Consider the following 18,975-nt stretch of genomic DNA (forward strand, 5'->3'; position numbering starts at 1 on the left):
GCTCACCTGCTATGCGGCCCACCTGCTATGCTATGCTACTGCATTTTGGAAACATGTGGACCCACTCTTAGAGTGGCATGAAGATTTGCTGTGCTGTGGCCAAGAGACAGTTGGTGAGGCCAAACCTCCTTGGCTGATCACGTCAGCAGCCTGGGACGGAGTCAGCAAAAGGAACTCAGCAAGTGAATTGTTCACAACCCAGCTCATTTTCTCGGAACCTATTTATTCTTATTTGAGCACCAACGATGTACAGTTGGGCTGATGTATAGACAAGGGCTGAGCTCAGGCTCAAAAGTGAATGAAGAAAATGCTGTTTGCTCTGTAAGCAATATTTTTCCTTTTCAATTTTGAGGTAGGTCCAACGTTTGATGGAAATTTTGTTTTCTTTTTCTTTGCTTTTAACAGTGTAGTCAAATTCTGCTTGTGTGTATTACTATGTTGGTGAAAAATACCAGTTTTAAAAGATAAAATTCATTTTGAAAGGATGTTTGATGTTTCAGATTTTTGTGTGATTCAGTGCAATTTTTGGTCATTGTTTTTATATTTTGGTAACATAAAGAGGGGATAAGGAACAGCGGCAGTATCGTCCTGTGTCATTATTTGGAGTAAAACATATTTTTTTCTTGGTGAAAAATAAGTGTCAACTGGCAACGAATATTGTTTTTCCAAACTATAGTCTCTAATGTATGACAGGCTCAGAAACCAGGGTCATTGGGCTTCTTATAATTGTCTTCCCTGCATGGCTTTTAAGTCCAAAATGTAGTGATAGGTGTTCCAGGTAATATCAACATGCAGACAGACGGCCTCTGCATGACTGAAATTGTGAATTGTAAGCAGCCAGGTGCGGTGGCTCACATCTGTAATCCCAGCACTTTGGGAGGCTGAGGCAGGTAGATCACAAGGTCAGGAGTTCAAGACCAACCTGGCCAAGATGGTGAAACCCCGTCTCTACTAAAAATACAAAAATTATCCAGGTATGGTGTGGGCCCCTGTAATCCCAGCTACTCGGGAGACTGAGGCAGAGAATTGGTTGAACCTGGGAGACGAGGATGGCAGTGAGCCAAGATCGTGCTACTGCACTCCAGCCTGGGCCGCAAGAGTGAAACTCCATCTCAAAAAAAAAAAAAAAAAAAAAAAAGGAAATTGTGGATTGTATTTAGTAGTGAATGGGCTTATACTTGAAACAAGGTTGTCTGTAGTTATTCTGCAATCATGAGGCATGTTTGGTTGGTGCCATTTATTTATTATTTATTTTTTATTGTACTATAGGTTCTGGGTACATTGCAGATCATGCAGGGTTGCTGCATAGGTACATACATAGCAAGGTGGTCTGCTGCCTCCATTCCCCCTTCATCTATGTCTGGTGTTTCTCCCCACATTATTCCTCCCCACCCCCACTGTCTCTCTCCCGGCCCCCGCACCAACTGACCCCAGTGTGTGATGCTCCTCTCCCTGAGTCCATGTGTTCTCATTCTTCAACACCTGCCTATAAGTGAGAACATGCAGTGTTTAGTTATCTGTTCTTGTGTCAGTTTCCTGAGACTGATGGTTTCCAGATTCATCCAAGTCCCTACAAAGGACAGGAACTCATCATTTTTTATGGCTGTGTAGTATTCCATGGTGTATATGTGCCACATTTTGTTTGTCCAGTCTATCATTGATAGGCATTTGGGTTGGTTCCAGGTCTTTGCTATTGTACACAGGGCTACAATAAACATATGTGTGCATGTGTCTTTACAGTAGAACGATTTATAGTTCTTTGGGTATATACCCAGTAATGGGATTGCTGGGTCAAATGGAATTTCTATTTCTAGGTCCTTGAGGAATCGCCACACTGTCTTCCACAATGGTTGAAATAATTTGCACTCCCACCAACAGTTTAAGAGTGTTCCTATTTCTCCACATCCTCTCCAGCATCTGTTGTCTCCAGATTTTTTTTTTTTTTTTTTTTTGAGACGGAGTTTTGCTCTTGTTACCCAGACTGGAGTGTAATGGTGCGATCTTGGCTCACCGCAACCTCCACCTCCTGGGTTCAAGCAATTCTCCTGCCTCAGCCTCCCAAGTAGCTGGGACTCCAGGCACTCACCACCATGCCCAGCTAATTTTTGTATTTTTAGTAGAGAAGGGGTTTCACCATGTTGACCAGGATGGTCTTGATCTCTTGACCTCGTGATCCACCTGCCTCGGCCTCCCAAAGTGCTGGGGTTATAGGCGTGAGCCACCGCGCCCAGCCTGTCTGGAGAATTTTTAATGATCGTCATTCTAACTGGCGTGAGATGATATCTCAGTGAGGTTTTGATTTGCGTTTCTCTAATGACCAGTGATGATGAGCATTTTTTCATGTGTTTGTTGGCCTCATATATGTATTCTTTTGAGAAGTGTCTGTTCATATCCTTTGCCCACTTTTGAATGGGTTTGCTTGTTTTTTTTCTTGTATATCTGTTTTAGTTCTTTGTAGATTCTGGATATTAGCCCTTTGTCAGATGGGTAGATTAGAAAAATTTGTTCCCATTCTGTTGGTTGCTGGTTCACTCTAATCATGGTTTCCTTTGCTATACTGAAGCTCTGAAGTTGAATTAGATTCCATTTGTCTATCTTGGCTTTAACTCTAGAGGGATTAAAGATTTAAACATAAGACCTAACAGCATAAAAACCCTAGAAGAAAACTTAGGCAAAACCATCTAGGACACAGGCATAGGCAAGGACTTCATGACGAAAACACCAAAAACAATGGCAACAAAAAGCCATTTATTTCTTCTGCTAGATGAAACGTGATTGGCAGATGGTCACTGAGTTATTCGGAAGCTCTGCCTGTACCTGGCAGGGGTTTTATACCACCTGGGGGCCAGTTTGGGGCTGCTCTAGCTCCCAGGCTTTTGGAACGTGACCGTGCAGGGCAGTGGGAGGTGCCGCGATGGGAGGAACCAGCAGTGTGATGACCATGTGCGTGTCTGAGTCCGAATGCTGAAACAAAAGCATTTTACATTTGTAATTTGGCCAAAGCGTTAGCACATAGACACGTTTATGGATGCCGGTACCTCACTTTTTCCCCCTCCACTGCCTGGATCAGGTCTGGGTATTTAAAGCGATCATGTTAATTGCAAAGCACTTAGAGCTAATCAAGAAAAAACTGGAACTTGATTATGAATCTATCATTAATAATTCTTGACTTTAATCTTTTTTTTTTTTTTCTTCCAGAACTCTTTCTAATGATATACCTCCATTCCAAGATGATATTCCCAAGGAAAACCTCTCCCCGGCTGTGACTTACCCTCAGTCAGCCTCATACCCTAATTCAGATAGAGAGTGGTCACCGACTCCCAGGTAAGCTGTTCCCTGGGCTCAGTCCAGAGGCTTAGAAGCCAGTGATAGAAAGCAATTCTAAGAAAAGAATGAAATAGAAATTAAAAATGAAAATAGTTAGGACCAGCGAAAACGTAGTATAGAGTAGGAGGTAGAGATGATGATTAAAAACAGAACGTGTTCAGATCATACACTTGCATCTGGTGTCAGAATCTATCAGCAGATATGGCTCTTAGCTCCCTGGGGGTGAACTTGAAAGGGAAAACATGTAAATTACATCATGCTAATTGGTAATGGGAGAAAACACCGTGGCAGAGCCTTTCCTGATGCTTAGCCCTAAGTAAAATTCAAAAACGGAGACATTGCTTCAGGAACTGCTGAAGTCCCTCAGGGCTGTTAGCATGATGCCTCCGGCCACACTTAATCCATTCTGCCGAATTCAAGAATATTCATTTCCCTGAAATGAACTCACAGATTGCCCTAGAGGTGAACTAGGAGAACTTGGAGAACTGGAGCTCCTCAGCATGGAGATGCCATCCTGAAGCCCCCAGAGATGTTTAGATCAGTGAAACCTGTGGGAATCGTGAGCCCCCTGTAGTTTTCAAAGGCCTGGGGAAGGAGGGTAGATCTAAATCCTGTGTTCTCAACACAGGAAATAATATAACCCACCACCGGGATGAAAATTCATTCTTGGGTGGCAACAAAATCTTAGACGTTCTAATGGTTTGTGATCTCTAAGCAGCAACAGCATTAAAATCTCACAGTAGGTGGAGTTGGGCTATTAATCTCTCAAAATGCTCGGGGATGTGGTGATAATGGAAAAGAGATTGAGAAACACTGATCTAAATGCCAGAGGTATCCTTGGATTATTGGTACACCTCATGCTTTAGATTGGCTTCTGGTTTGCAGTGAAAGTGTGTGAGCCCTCAGAAACTCTGGGTTTTTACCTAAAGCCAGTCTCATCAAAGTACCACCCCTCGTTCCAGTTTGATCATGGTAACCTTGTGAGGTAGCCAGCAGCAGTCACCAGTGTGTGCTGACATGGAGGCTGGAGAGAAAATAGGTATGGCTCATGCCTGGTTTCCAGCCAATACTGATGTCTCAGGTTAGTCCAGCAGGCCCGGATGAGCCCATGGCAAAGTCCCTACATGGAGGTCAGCCTGCATCAGAGCCTATGCCTGTCCAGTAGAAATGTAATAATTAGCTCCATATGTAATTTTAAGATTTCTAGTAGTCCTTTTTTTTTTTTTTTTTTCTGAGACAGAGTCTCACTCTGTCGCCCAGGCTGGAGTGCAATGGCATCATGATCTCAGCTCACTGCAAACTCTACCTCTTGGGTTCAAGCGATTATCTTGCCTCAGCTTCCAGAGTAGCTAGGATTACAGGCGCACACTACCACACCTGGCTAATTTTTGTATTTTAGAAGAGATGGGGTTTCACCATGTTGGGCAGGCTGGTCTTGAACTCCTGACCTCATGGTCCGCCCGCCTTGGCCTCCCGAAGTGCTGGGATTATAGGCATGAGCCACTGCACCCAGCTACCCTATTTTTAAAAAGTGAAAAAAAAAAATTATTTTTAAAGCTGTATTTCATTTGACTACAGTGTATTCAAAATATCATTTCAACAAGCAATCGGTTTTAAAGAATTACGAATGAGATGCTTCACATTTCTGTTTTCATACCAAGTCTTTAAAATCAATTATGTAGGGCCGGGTGCGGTGGCTCAAGCCTGTAATCCCAGCACTCTGGGAGGCCGAGGTGGGTGGATCATGAGGTCAAGAGATCGAGACCATCCTGGTCAACATGGTGAAACCCCGTCTCTACTAAAAATACAAAAAATTAGCGGGGCATGGTGGCGCGTGCCTGTAATCCCAGCTACTCAGGAGGCTGAGGCAGGAGAATTGCCTGAACCCAGGAGGCGGAGGTTGCGGTGAGCCGAGATCGTGCCATTGCACTCCAGCCTGGGTAACAAGAGCGAAACTCCGTCTCAAAAAAAAAAAAAAAAAAAAATCAATTATGTATTTCACATGGGCAGAACATCCCAATTTGGAGCAGCCATGTTTCAGGTGCTTGGGAGCCACCTGTAGCTGGTGGCTTATTATATTGCACAGTGCAGATATAACACCTTTCTGGATTTTCATTTTTTCTCTAGGTCTGTGGAGATAAACCTTAGGAGAGAAAAATAGTGGTTTAGGAGGAAAATAATGTAGGATATTTAGAAGCCAATAATAGATTAAAAAATCTATTCAGGCACTGTATATTAATTTTAAGGATTTAAAAGAAACACTAAACGCAGCTCTGAGCATGTTTAATGTTCAAAACATCTTTAATATTTGGCTTCATTATTACAGAATAATGACGGAGTCGGGTTATGTAGATCTGACCATCACCAAATGGAATGACAAATTAGGATAAATAGCTACATTTCCACACTTGGAATTATGTATTTTCCGTAAAGAGACAATTGACAGCACACACGATCGAATTTTTGGGTTATTTAGTTTGATTAAGCACGAAAGTGTGACCAGACACGATCCATCTTACACATGGGTGAAACAGGAACTGAAATAGATCATTTTACAGTTTCCTGTTTTTGCGTATCAGAAAATTCCCACGGATTCCTTAGCAGTTTCAACATCCAGGGCTCTGCCGTTGTCAGATGCCTGAGTATTTTCATTTTCTTACAAGTGTCATTGTTGAGAGTAGTCGAATAATTTGTATAAAAATCTTACTTGATGTAATTAACCTCTGATTTTGTCTTTCTTTTAATGTGTATCACGTGGTGGTGTCCAGTAGCCTGATAGATTGCAAAAGGACTGCCCCTCATCCTGCAGTGGCGGCCGAGGGCGGTCTGTCTAGCTCTTGCCCTCCAGAGTCTTCCCTGTTCCATCCTGCAGAAAGGTAGAGGAGCGATTTTCCCCATTGGGAATATATTCAATAATGAAAAATTTGATCTAACTTTTATTATAAATCTATTTTACCTTTAACCAAATTACTTATGAAGAAAATACCTGTAGAGGATATGAAGTGAACATTTTGGTCTAACTCTTAGGAATCGATTTCACTAACCAAATTACTTATGAAAAACTATGTGTATAGATTACTCTTTTCCTTTCATTATAAGCATTTGTAGATGATCGGATTTTTTTTTTTTTAATTTCTAAATTTGACTCTCTGGAAATTATGGTTCGGCATATAATTTTACCTAATTCTCTGGAGTGCTTTGAAAAATAGAACAATGAAATGTAGCTTGGGAATACGATCTTCTGCTTTCTGTCTAGGGTTGTTTGACAAGTAAGTTTACAAGATATTTTTGGGATACCACTTTAATTAATTATAAATATTTAAGTAGTTTATTGGGCCATCTGAATAATGGAGGCAGATGGTTTCTACAGCATTTCTAGAACAGAATCTCTGAGAATGGAATGGGCTGGATCTCAGGTTTAGGATCAAAGAGCGAGGTTTTCATTCAATGCTGTCATCTCAGGTTTCTGCCCTCATTCCCTCTGTTTTGACCTACCTACCTTGTGGACTTCCATGGTTTACTCTATCAACCTTAGCAAATGAAGCTAAGATTAATATGTACGTGGAAAACCTTTTTTCTTTTTGATTTAAGAACCAAACCTCAGGATGTACTTCATTCAGAGGCTGCATTTGCAGAAAAAAAGTCTGTTTAAAATGAGGAAAACAAAGTCATAAACAGTTATAATTAATTAGCCTTATTGGGACTGGCGAAAATACTGAAAACTTTAATAAGGCTAATAAACACCTTATTTGTGAACATCAGTCATCGACCTTGTAAGCTTCCTTTTTTTGAACAACCCTTGATCTTAAAATAATAAGATTTGATGATGGAACACGTGGGAGTCATCTCTCTGATAAATCCCGCTTGGCAGTGGGCCCCATTCCTGGGTCCTCTTCTGTCCGTCTGAATTCCCGCAGTGATGGTGGGCAGAAAGCACATCTGTACTTGTGCATGGGACCTTTGGAGAAGGGCTGCTGTGGCCTGAGCCGGCAGCCTTTATGGTGGTGGCCTTTTTGCTGTGGGGGAGGGACTTTCAGCTTAGACTTTCGAGTAGGGCTGGGCTCCTTATACATGAGTTGACATGCCTGGTGCCTGTATGGGTTTTGTGGCTTGTGGCTTTTATGAAGAGACCAGAATGTTAGGAACTCTGGAGTTGGGAATTGCTGCAGGAGAGCCGTGTTCCACATTTTTGTTCTTCTAGAGCAGATGTTGGTAAACCCGGCCCCTGGGTCAAGTCCGGTCCACCATCTCCTCTGTCAGGTTTTCCTGGGCATAGCCAGTTGGTTTACATACCGGCTGCTTTCACACCACTACAGCGGTCAAGTAGTTACGGCAGACGTCATAAAACCCGTAAAGCCCTAGATAGCTGCCATTGGGCTCTTTACAGAAAATGTTTGCCGACTCCTGCTCAGAGCAAGCTTTGTCTAAAGGACTTTATTTTATTTAGTGACAGTGAGGTAATTTATTGCTCCAAAGAACCTATAGCCTAATGTGTTCTATTTTGTCTGGTAAAACGGAATGACAGGAGCTTTTTAGACAAATATTTTGAGGTCTGGGCACAGCACCATTGAGTGTGGGAAGCCGGTTTTGATGGACTTCTTCCATGATGATGCTGGAGAAAGAGTGCATTCAGGTCACACTTGTAGGTACCGAGGCCCCTCGATGGAGGCCACGGCCTGCGCTTTTCCCATTGCAGTGATACCAAACACGTGACTCTACTCGCATCGGTGCCAGGAAAGCGTTGTCTCTTTGGAGAAGTCTAATTGTAGAACTGGAGGAGCAAGGAGGTTGAAAGGGCTGGAGGCTTCCCCACAGGGATGTGGGGAGGTGGGGGCACGTGTCTTCTCATAGGACTGCTCCCTAACAGGCAGAAATGTGTGTGTGTGTTGGGAGCAGATGTCCCACTGCAGAAGCTCTCTTTAGTGTGAGGTCAGCCTCCTCTCCCCAGGCAGGTGAAAGAGAGTGTGCAGGCTGCCCCTTGGTGGCACACTGTTAGATGGGCTGGGAGTCAGGGGCACCAAGGGAGCAGAGACCACCCTTTGCACCTTGCAAAGGAGAGGCGGCCCTTGGTCTGTCTGCTCTAGGTGGCGTGACCAAAGAGATTCAGGATCAGTTTAGCCCGTAGGGTTCCCTGTTTGTTGGATACAAGTTACGTATCATCATGAACTCACCTTGTGTTGACAGGAAAGTTGTATTCAATCGGAGTTGAACTCTTAGACAGTTAAGTGAGACCAGGTCTGGGAAAGAAGATGGAATGGGAAACTGCGTAGGCTTATTTTCTGCGGTGTCTGGAAACTCTGCGGTCTTCTTCTAGAGGAAATGATGCGGGGAAAACAAGCAGTAATTAACCATGTTGTGCGGTAATAAATAATTACAAGAATTGCTGTAATTTATATTATTTACAGCAGTAAATAATATTTCTCTAAGTTGTTTAGAATATGGTGAAGATCTTGTGGATAAGTTAATGACTTTTGGATGGTGACTTTGGGCAGAAGTAAGATCTCATTTAGGGCTTCAGAGTACAAATACAGGAAACGTGGAGGTGGGTACTGAGTGAGGCTTAGCCAGTTGGTGAGTTTTTTTGTGAAATATTCCTGGAAGACACAAGATCTTAGGAAATTTCAACTTGGCGGCTCCTGCCATGATATCGAGTTTATTTGTGGCAGCCAGCATCTTTGGTGAAATTGGCACAGGAAATAATTTCCCTGTTTCCAAGGCCAGTGCAGATTATAAATATTTAAACTATAGACTCTAATGCATGCCCGCCTGAGCCAACCAAGACCTTTTTGCAGCTGTCTGACAGTAGAGGAACTGATTTGGAAAGAGAGTGCAGGAGATGCGAGTGCAGAGTGGGTGGAGAAGGGTTGTCTTTGTGAGGTAAGAACAGACTATTTTTCCCCTTCTCTTTCCATCTCTTTCTTTTGTAAAACGTCCTCTTCGGCCACTTCTTTCTCTCCCCCGCGGTGCACCAGGCGGCAGGGTGGGGCGGGAGACCCACGTGGAGCACCTTCCACGGGACGCGCTGCACTGCCCCCTGGTGGCCGGAGGAGGGATTTGTCATGAGGCTCCGCTTAGAGTGAACCACAGCTGGGGTGTATTTTCTGGGCTATCGGAGCCACAGGACTGGACCCACGACATTTACAAAAGTTTCTTTTCCCACCTTAAGTTTGACTTTGTGTTTTCTTAAGTCCTTCCGGTTCCCGACCTTCAACACCTAAAAGTGATTCAGAACTGGTCAGCAAGTCCACGGACAGGACAGGGCAGAAGAATAACCCAGAAATGCTCTGGCTGTGGGGAGAGCTGCCGCAGGCTGCTAAGGTGAGACTGACTTCAATTCTGCCATGGCCGAAGATTTCTAACTTAGCTCAAATTACATGGAATTAGTCATAGCATAGCCAAGAAACATAGCCACCAGGAGCCAGAGGTAAACGAAAATATATTAAGGGTTAGCCTTGAATGTTGGAATTACTTTCTTCCATGTTACCAACATTATAGAGAGGTCTCATTGCTTTTGTAGATTTTAAACCTATGGAATTCCTTTTAGGATTTACTCTTTTTTTTTTTTTTTTTTTTTGAGACAGAGTCTCACTCTGTCGCCCAGGCTGGAGGGCAGTGGTGCTTTCTTGGCTCACTGCAACCTCTGTCTTCCAGGTTCAAGCAATTCTCCTGCCTCAGCCTCCCGAGTAGCTGGGACTACAGGTGCATGCCACCATGCCCGACTACTTTTTATATTTTTAGTTGAGATGGGGTTTCACCATGTTGGCCAGGCTGGTCTCAAACTCCTGACCTCAAGTGATATGCCTGCCTCAATCTCCCAAAATGCTGGGATTATAGGCATGAGCTACCGTGCCCAGCCAGGATCTACATTTTCTATCAAAGCTAAATGCAAATTAAATTAAAAAAATACAGCTTACACACAATCTTGCTGTCTTGATGCTCTAAAGAAAACAGTCCCCAGCTCTTGATTCTGCTACGTCAGTGATGACTGGAGCAAAGTCACCAGGAGAGAGAAGTGGACTCTTGGTCCATTGAAAGAGAAGCTGGGTAGTGAGAGCTGGAGTCCACATGTTATTGTGTCTCTCTCTGTGAGGGAGAGCCCTGAGAGAGGGAGAGGCTAATAGAACGGAAATGAAAGATTTGAGCCTAGTAGATAAACGGTCAGAAAAACTTACGGTTTTGATTCATCAAATGATATTTCTGGGCCCTCATTGTTGGCGGGACCCTGAATTTGACCCTGTGGGGATCTCCAAAAGAAACAGAGAAGCAGCTGAGTGTAGTGGAGAGAATGAGGGCCTGGGAGGCAGCAGGTTGTCCTGTGTTTGAGTCCCCACTCCACCACTTGCTAGCAAGGTGACCTTGGGCAAGTGAGACTTCCCTGAACCTCAGTGTTTTCATCTGTAAAAATGTGAGAAAATGACAGAATTGTTGGGAGGTTAGAAGGGCTCATGTGGGTATGTGAAGTATCTGGCACGTGGAGGCCCTCTAAATATTTGCGTTCTTTCTCCTTGGTTGTGCCGCGTACACGCTGACTCAATTTCCCTATCTTGGACATGCAGTGGGTTTACGTGTAGGTACATAATTGGTTCAGCAAATAGATTTCTAAAAACATGAAGTGAACACAGTCCTTTTTTCAATAAATTTCATTTAGTATGCTAATGTATTACAAGCATCTTGAATTATCATATTACAAGCATCTTGAATTATCATATCACAAGCTTTAAAAAATATTGTGAGATGCTATAGCCTCTTGCATCCCTAATAAATGTTTGTAATAATGAATGAATGAGTGAATAACTATTGAAAACATTCCTTATAAAGAGTCAAGCTGGGCAGCTTTTTGGAGAGTAGTCTGTTGAAGCCAAGGTTGTGGATCCATTTCCGTTCCAGGTTATGTTTCTCTTTCACAGAAAATGCTGATTTCCCTGTCCACAGCTGTGGTGCTGACCCAGCTAACTCTCTTTGTAAGTTTACGTCATTAGTTGCTGGAGACACAGCACGAAAGTGCAAATCCATCACTTCTGGCAAAATAGTTCCAACCACAGATTTTCTGCAGCGTTGTTTTCATTTGCAATAGAAGCTGTTTGATCAGATAGAGAAGTGAATACTTTCTCCCCTCTTTTTAGCCCATCAATTGCATTCTGGTTTTTGTTTGAATAAATCTTTTCTGCAACTGGAAATCCCTCTGGCGATAGAATCAGAAATGCTAATTTCTCACTCAGGTGAACCAACTACCACCAAATCTTTATTCACTCATATTTTGGGAATACACTTTATTGAAATATACATACAGAGAAATACCCAGATTGTAAATGCATAGCTCAACACATTTTGACAGTGGGAACAGATCTGTGCAGACTGCACCCAGACTGAGAAGCCAAGCATGACTAGCAGTGTGGAAACCCCCACCCTTTGCGGTCGCTGCTCAGACTGACCCCTCAGCTCCCTGCAAGGGTAAACATGATCTGGACTCTCACAGCAGAGAGTAGTTTTGCAAGATGCACTCATGTTGGTGTAGCCGTAATTCATTTATTCTCATGGCCACAGAGAATCCCAGCGTTTGTGTGGATGGACTTGTAATTGAACACTGGGCATTTAGGCTGCTCCTGCCTTTTGGGATTACCCATCTGACTTCTCTTTGGCAGTGGATGTTTTACAGGGAAGTTCATTTGCTTTGGCAATAATATTCTTGGTTTCTGGACTTCCTGGCAGGTGTAGAAATCAGCAGGTGATTGCTGAAGCTTCAAAGTCCCTGCCTACTTTTGATTACTTGCTGTTCTCCTTGGCTCAGTTGGTTTTTGTGTTTGCCTCTGTGCTGACCGCCCCCCGCCTCTCTGTCCCTGTCTCCTCTTTGCTGTAGTGTTCTCTGCACAAGATGAAAGAGTCCAGCCCATTGGTCAGTAGAAAAATTTGTGATAAAAGCCACTTTCAGGCCATTCACAGTGAATCTTCAGATACTTTTAGTGACCAATCACCAACTCTGGCCGAGGGGACACTTTTGGATCAGAACAAGTCTCAGACAGAAATGCAGTTTGTGAACGAAGAAGACCTGGAGACCCTGGGAGCAGCAGCGCCGCTCCTGCCCATGATCGAGGAGCTCAAACCGCCCTCTGCCGGCGTGGTCCAGATGGCAAACAAGACGGACTCTCCTTCTAGGAAAAAAGGTGCGAAGGCTGGGGCTTCCCGACCCGCTGTCTATTCATACTTTGTGCTTACTCTACAAAGGACAGGTCCTTTTCAGAATTCCAAGGAAATTAAACTATGACAATTACCATGTTCAGTCTGTGCTCTGTGACAGAACATATTCATGATCAGAATTTAGTCACAGGAAATCACACATGGAGGAGGCCTTGCGGATCACGTCGCTTCCGTATTTTACACACTGGGTCTGCTGAGACCTGGGAGAGTCAAGTCCTTTTCAGGACACCATGGGACCCATAAGTGTTACCTTTTTTTTTTTTTTTTTTTTTTTTGAGACAGCGTCTCATTCTGGAGGGCAGTGGACGTGCCATCTTGGCTCACTGCAACCTCTGACTCCCTGATTCAAGTAATTCTCCTGCCTTAGCTGCCCAAGTAGCTGGGATTACAGGCACACACCATGTCCAGCTAATTTTTTGTATTTTTAGTAGAGATGGGGTTTCACCACATTGGCCAGGATGGTCTCGATCTCCTGACCTCGTGATCCGCTCGCCTCGGCCTCCCAAAGTGCTGGGATTACAGGCGTGAGCCACTGCAGCCAGTCAAGTGTCACTTTTATCAAGCTGATGATTAGGTTAGTCCTGACCGCCTCTTCTTGCCCTGTGTTCCTTCCCAGCCCCTCACCCGCTGTACTTTCTCATACCATTTATCACAATTTCAAATGATCGTTATTTTATTGATTGATTTTTGCCTGACTCCCCCATAGACTATGCGCTGTCTGAGATCAAGAGTCTTTTCTATGAAACTTCTCTTTCTCTCTGCAGTGCTTAGTGTAGTGGTTGGCATACAGTAGGTGCTCTGTGTTGGTTTAGTGTACTCCTGACTGTGTGTCTGTATCAATGATGCCAGGCCTGCTCTCCATCCACTCAGCAGCTCCGTGTGGTTTTCTAGAATTGTATGGACCAGTTACATTATTCTGTGCCAGAAGTAAAGAGGACATTTGAAGTCATCATGCCCAGTGTCTGACAGTGCTCCATGTGGGACGCTTTGCCTTGGGGTATTGATGGGGAAGTTCCTAAAGAAAGCATTTCTCATTTCATAAGAAGTGTAATAATAATGGTAATAGTCTCAGTGTGTTGAGTGCTCAGTACACTTCAAGCACTTTATGGAGAAGGACTGAGACTCGGCAAAGTGAACTAACTTGATCCAGGCCACACGGTTCGTGGGCCTCGGTGGTCTACGGTAAGGTACTGCCCACCAGTAACCATTGTGGTTCTTGGGCCAGTCTGGGGGCCTGGGGGCAAATCTGCACACAGTGTTTAAATGTTATTTCTATAGATACGAGTCCATGAGGTCATTTCTAAGAAGGGTGGTTTTCTGACTTGAGCCATTTGCCCTTTTAGATAAACGAAGCCGACATCTTGGTGCTGACGGCGTCTACCTGGATGACCTCACAGACATGGACCCTGAAGTGGCGGCCCTGTATTTTCCCAAAAAGTAACATTCCTTTTCATTCCTCACACCATTTTCTATAACCTGAATATCATTCTGTGTGAGCCCAGTTTTCCCTTACGTTTGTTTAGAAAGTGTGTAAGACAGCCGGGTGTGGTGGCTCACTCCACTAATCCCAGCACTTTGGGAGGCTGAGGCAGGCAGATCACTTGAGGTCAGGAGTTTGAGACCAGCCTGGCCAACATGGTGAAACACTGTCTCTACTGAAAATACAAAAATTAGCTGGGTGTGGTGGTGTGCACCTGTAGTCCCAGCTACTGCAGAGGCCGAGGCAGGAGGATCGCTTGAACCCAGGAGGCAGAGGTTGCAGTGAGCTGAGATTGCACCACTGTGCTCTAGCCTGGGTGACTAAGACTCCATCTCAAAAAAACAAAAAGTGTGTGAGAGAGAGGCAGTGGGAGGCTCTCATTTCCTTGTGAAACACGCCTGCTCTCTCTGTGGACATAGGGTGTGGGCACGGGATGGCATCCCCACCTCTGGATGGGCGCAGGCACCAGGCTGCCCTCCCTGCGGAGCCTGAGGTCATGCTGTCCACAGTGGTCAGTGGTCCGCAGCACAATAAGGGGCAGCTGGGCAGCCCTTTCTTTCCTCAGGAGGGTCTCCCATGGTGCTGGGGACCCACCCTCAGTCCCCCCGCGATCTGGGGCAGGGCTGGCGCCTGGAGGGGAAGGGCAGGGAACAGGGAGGACAGCTTGATGCTGCTTCAGTGTATCTCAGGGGGATACAGGGAGATGCAGCCAGCTGCAAAAGAATGGCTTTCTCTCCTGAGCGAAGGCGTTTAACGTCTCTTTCCCTGTCGAGGTGCTTTAATAAACGTCTGTGCTGAGATGCAGCTGTCTGCGGCTCTGAGGGTGGCCGCGTGCCAGAGCATGGCTGGATGGCGAGGTGGGACCCCTGCCCGGGACACTGCTCAGCCGGTCTCTGCCGCTTTTCCTCCTTCCAGCGGAGACCCTTCCGGCCTCGCAAAACATGCCAGCGACAACGGAGCCCGATCAGCCAACCAGTCCCCGCAGTCTGTGGGCAGCTCGGGCATGGACAGCGGCGTGGAGAGCACCTCGGACGGGCTGAGGGACCTCCCTTCCATCGCCATCTCGCTCTGCGGGGGCCTCAGCGACCACCGGGAGATCACGAAAGGTACCTCACGCGGGCGGCCCCTGGTGGCCGCCGGTCAGAAGGCCCGGAGGCTCAGGCTTCTCCCGGAGTTCGCGTCCAGGCAGCTTTTCCCTCGGTTGAGGTTCATGATGATAGCACCGAACTGGTAACCGCGATGTTTCTGGCTTGCAGTTAGCCGGCCTCAGCGTTCTGTGGGTCACACATGGCTCAGGCCATTGCTGTGTGTCTCCTGTGCCCCAGGCCAGCACTGCAGAGACCTCCTCCAGAGGCCCGCAGGCCAGAGTGGGTGTCAGTCTAGCTAGAGGGCGTTGGCAGTGGCAGAGAAGTGGCCCGGCGCCTTGGAGCTGGGAGGTCTGAGTTTGTCAGAGGAAGTCTGGGAGCTTTTCCCAGCTGGATTTAAAGGGTGTTAATGGGGTGGGCTTAGGTGATTCATTAATAGTACCTGCCACATTCGTATCAGTGCTCTCCCAGGGCCTCGTGACAGTGCTGTAGCGTGGTGGGGCATGTCCAAGCCTTCCAGTGGGTGCGGTCAGCAGTTTTCAGCTGAGGGACTCGGACTAGCCTCAGTTGCCCCCTCCCCCCCTACTATCTCTTTTCCATGGCCTCGTGCTATTTCTATCAGGGAAGGGGCCCTCTACCTCTCAGATGCTACCACTGTCTCCCCTCCCACCCAGGAGTGCCATCTGAGACTCCTGCCTCCAACCCGGTCCCTTCTAGGCTTTGGGAATTTCTCCTTTCACAAAGATTGAGGCCTTTTTGTTCCCACGCCGTCACTAGCCTGTCCTTCTAGAGCTGAACTGAGATTGTGTGCTAGGTCCTGTGGCTCGGTTCATTCACTCTGTCTTCCTAGGGCCACACATTCATATCCAGCCTCAGTGTGTCTCTGAGGTTACTGGGGGCGAGTATACTCAGACACTGGCATGGGGAGGCCAGTGTCCCATCAGAGCCCCCTGGGCCTTCCCTCACGGTACACATGAGCTGGTGGGGGTGGGGTGGCAGCACCAATGAGGCCGAGCGCGTTATCTCCCTGTTATCTCACAAGGTTGGGATCTGCGAGTGTCCGGTCCTTACAGGTGAGGCCGAATTGTAACAGTCAGGAGACACCAGGAGAGTCCCCAGAGGTCCTAATGAGGGCTCTGAGGGTACATGTTGAGGCCAGTCGGGCTGGCATCATGACCCAGGGACTCTTTTCCTGGACACAGGAGATTCTCGGTATCCAATGTCTGCTGGGTTTCGGTTCCATTCAGGGTAAATAGAAGCTCTCAGGGAAGGAGTGGGCATGGCTCTGGACCATGGAGATGGTCAGAACCAGGGTCAAGGCTCAGGGCGCAGCCCAGCTGCTTTGGAAGGCTCTGTGGAAGCCAGGACCGTGGCCCAGAGCCCGTCAAAGAACTGACGGTCCGGGGCTGAGGTCTGGGTCTCCTGAACCTGTCACCTTCTCCTCTGCTCTGATCCTGGGGCTGTCCCCCACAATGAGAACAGTGCCCTTCCTGCTTCTGATCGTGATGGAGGCACCCCGTTTTCAGAAGGGCACTGTGCTTTCTATTCATGACCTTCTCAGTCCCCATGACCACGCTAGGAAGCAGATGGGGTTATTATCCCCATGCTAGAGGAGGGAGCTGGGGCCTGGAGAGTGAACCGCCTGCCTGGGGTCACCTCAATAATCATGACTTCAGCCAAGGGAGCCTGGCTTCTGCACTGTGCGCAGCCATAACTCTGCCTGTGCAGACGTGCGTTCGTGCCGTTTTCACCCCTACTCCCTGCGTGAACCTATGTGCCCCAGCTAAGGCACACTTCCCGCCACATCCGCAGACTTGGCCTTGGCCTCCCCGCATTGCCCTGCAGATGCTGCCCCCAGATGAAGTGGAGTGCCCTTTACAAATACGTTTATGCATTTTATAGGATTGTCCGCACGGTTGGCACGCACAAACTCTCATAAAACACTTGCGTGTGAGCAAATGAAAGGTGGGCCTATATACGAACTGACTTTTTCTTTTTCTTTTTCCTGGATCCTCTACAACTGCTGTGACAGATGCATTTCTGGAGCAGGCTGTGTCGTATCAACAGTTTGTGGACAACCCCGCTATTATCGATGACCCCAATCTTGTGGTAAAGATTGGGAGTAAGTAAGTACCTGGTGAAAGTCGCTTTGGCAGTGGCGTGATACTGTTTCTGTTTCAATGAGTTTTCAAACAGACCTAGACATTAAGGCTTAGGAATATATAAAATAAAGACTTTGCTACACCGCATTATTGTGTCTTCACTGTTGGCAGAATTCCATGCCAGTAGAATTGGCAATATAGCTGATAGCTTCAGGTAGCTATCAGTCTTGTGAGTTTTAGTATTCATCTGTACTAGATTTTTTCTCCCCTCCCCCCCTTTTTTTTGAGGTGAGGTGTAGCCGTGTCTCCTAGGCTGGAGTGCAGTGACGCACTTTTAGCTCTCTATAACCTTGAACTTGTGGGCTTAAGAGAGTCTCCCGCTTGGCCAGGCGTGGTGACTTACCTGTAATCCTAGCACTTTGAAAGGCCAAGGTGAGTGGATTACCTGAGGTCAGGAGTTTGAGACCAGCCTGGCCAACGTGGCAAGACCTCTGTCTCTACTAAAAATACAACAAATTAGCCAGGTGTGGTGGTAGGTGCCTCTAATCCCTGCTACTCAGGAGGCTGAGGCAGGAGAATCACTTGAACCTGGGCAGTGGAGGCTGCAATGAGCTGCGATCGCGCCACTGCACTCCAGCCTGGGTGACGAGTGAAACTCTGTCTCAAAAAAATAAAATATAAAAGAGAGAGATCCTCCCACCTTGGCCTCCCAAAGTGCTGGGATTTCAGCTGTGAACCACTACACCCAACTCCATGTTCTCATTGAATGTGAAGAGTCACCCGTGTGGTACATGGGTATGTCAGAGGAGCCTGCATCTCTCCCCTCTTGAAAAACTTCTTTATAGCCAGGCGCGGTGGCTCAAGCCTGTAATCCCAGCACTTTGGGAGGCTGAGGTGGGTGGATCACGAGGTCAAGAGATAGAGACCATCCTGGTCAACATGGTGAAACCCCGTCTCTACTAAAAATACAAAAAAAAAAAATTAGCTGGGCATGGTGGTGTGTGCCTGTAATCCCAGCTACTCAGGAGGCTGAGGCAGGAGAATTGCTTGAACCCAGGAGGTGGAGGTTGCGGTGAGCTGAGGTCGCACCATTGCCCTCCAGCCTGGGTAACAAGAGGGAAACTCCATCTCAAAAAAAAACTTCATTATCTGAGGGCAAGGGATGTACAGGTATTTTTGCAGACTATTAGCAAACTTTCTCCCTTACACCGTGGATGTTTTACACCTAGTTGCCTTTTCCTTGACGTGTGGCAAGAAACACTTCAAGCACGTTGTGGAATTTGGGCTGCTGGCATGTCCAGCTGTCCACCCTGCTGGCACGGCTGCTGCTGGGTCCCCGCTGGGGTTAGATGGAGGGAGCCTCTGCCTGGAGGTAGATTGGGGTGGGCTGGGGAATAGCAAGAGATTGAGCTCTTCAAAGACCTCGATGGAGTCCTGAGCTTTCCTTGACCACTTTGTATGACATTGGAAAGGTTTTCAGTATGAGCCTCGGTTTTTTGACATCTCATTTCATTGTTTTGTGTTAGATATTATAACTGGACAACAGCAGCACCTCTCCTCCTGGCAATGCAGGCCTTCCAGAAACCTTTGCCAAAGGTGAGCTTTAACATGAGAAAGCAAAGGGGACACCGGGAGTGATGGATAGCTTAATCTGGGGCGTCGGGATTTCACTTCTGTTTTGGAAACCACAGGGTTCATTCCATTGTGCTCTTTTGAAGTTCACGAGCATACAGGCCAGGGGTTGCAGATCTCTCTCTTGCACCTTGCACACGGTTCCCCCTCTGCC

General features: G+C 46.5%; 1 protein-coding gene across 11 annotated transcripts in view; it reads left to right on the plus strand.

Moving 5' to 3' along the window:
• Positions 1-18,975, plus strand: part of LPIN1 (lipin 1) — a 163,685-nt gene that overhangs the window by 106,155 nt on the left and 38,555 nt on the right. For 7 of the 11 annotated variants that reach the window (XM_074394121.1, XM_074394137.1, XM_010337933.3 and 4 more), the window contains 8 exons: positions 3,199-3,324; positions 6,096-6,203; positions 9,516-9,645; positions 12,185-12,488; positions 13,866-13,959; positions 14,918-15,108; positions 17,120-17,213; positions 18,716-18,785. In XM_074394121.1, the coding sequence (XP_074250222.1) occupies positions 3,199-3,324; positions 6,096-6,203; positions 9,516-9,645; positions 12,185-12,488; positions 13,866-13,959; positions 14,918-15,108; positions 17,120-17,213; positions 18,716-18,785 (1,117 nt within the window). The remainder of the gene's footprint in view (positions 1-3,198; positions 3,325-6,095; positions 6,204-9,515; positions 9,646-12,184; positions 12,489-13,865; positions 13,960-14,917; positions 15,109-17,119; positions 17,214-18,715; positions 18,786-18,975) is intronic. The other 4 variants (XM_074394130.1, XM_010337934.3, XM_074394142.1 and 1 more) reach the window with 2 other exon arrangements.

Source organism: Saimiri boliviensis, chromosome 1 (assembly GCF_048565385.1).
Source record: "Saimiri boliviensis isolate mSaiBol1 chromosome 1, mSaiBol1.pri, whole genome shotgun sequence".
NCBI classification, from domain to species: domain Eukaryota; kingdom Metazoa; phylum Chordata; class Mammalia; order Primates; family Cebidae; genus Saimiri; species Saimiri boliviensis.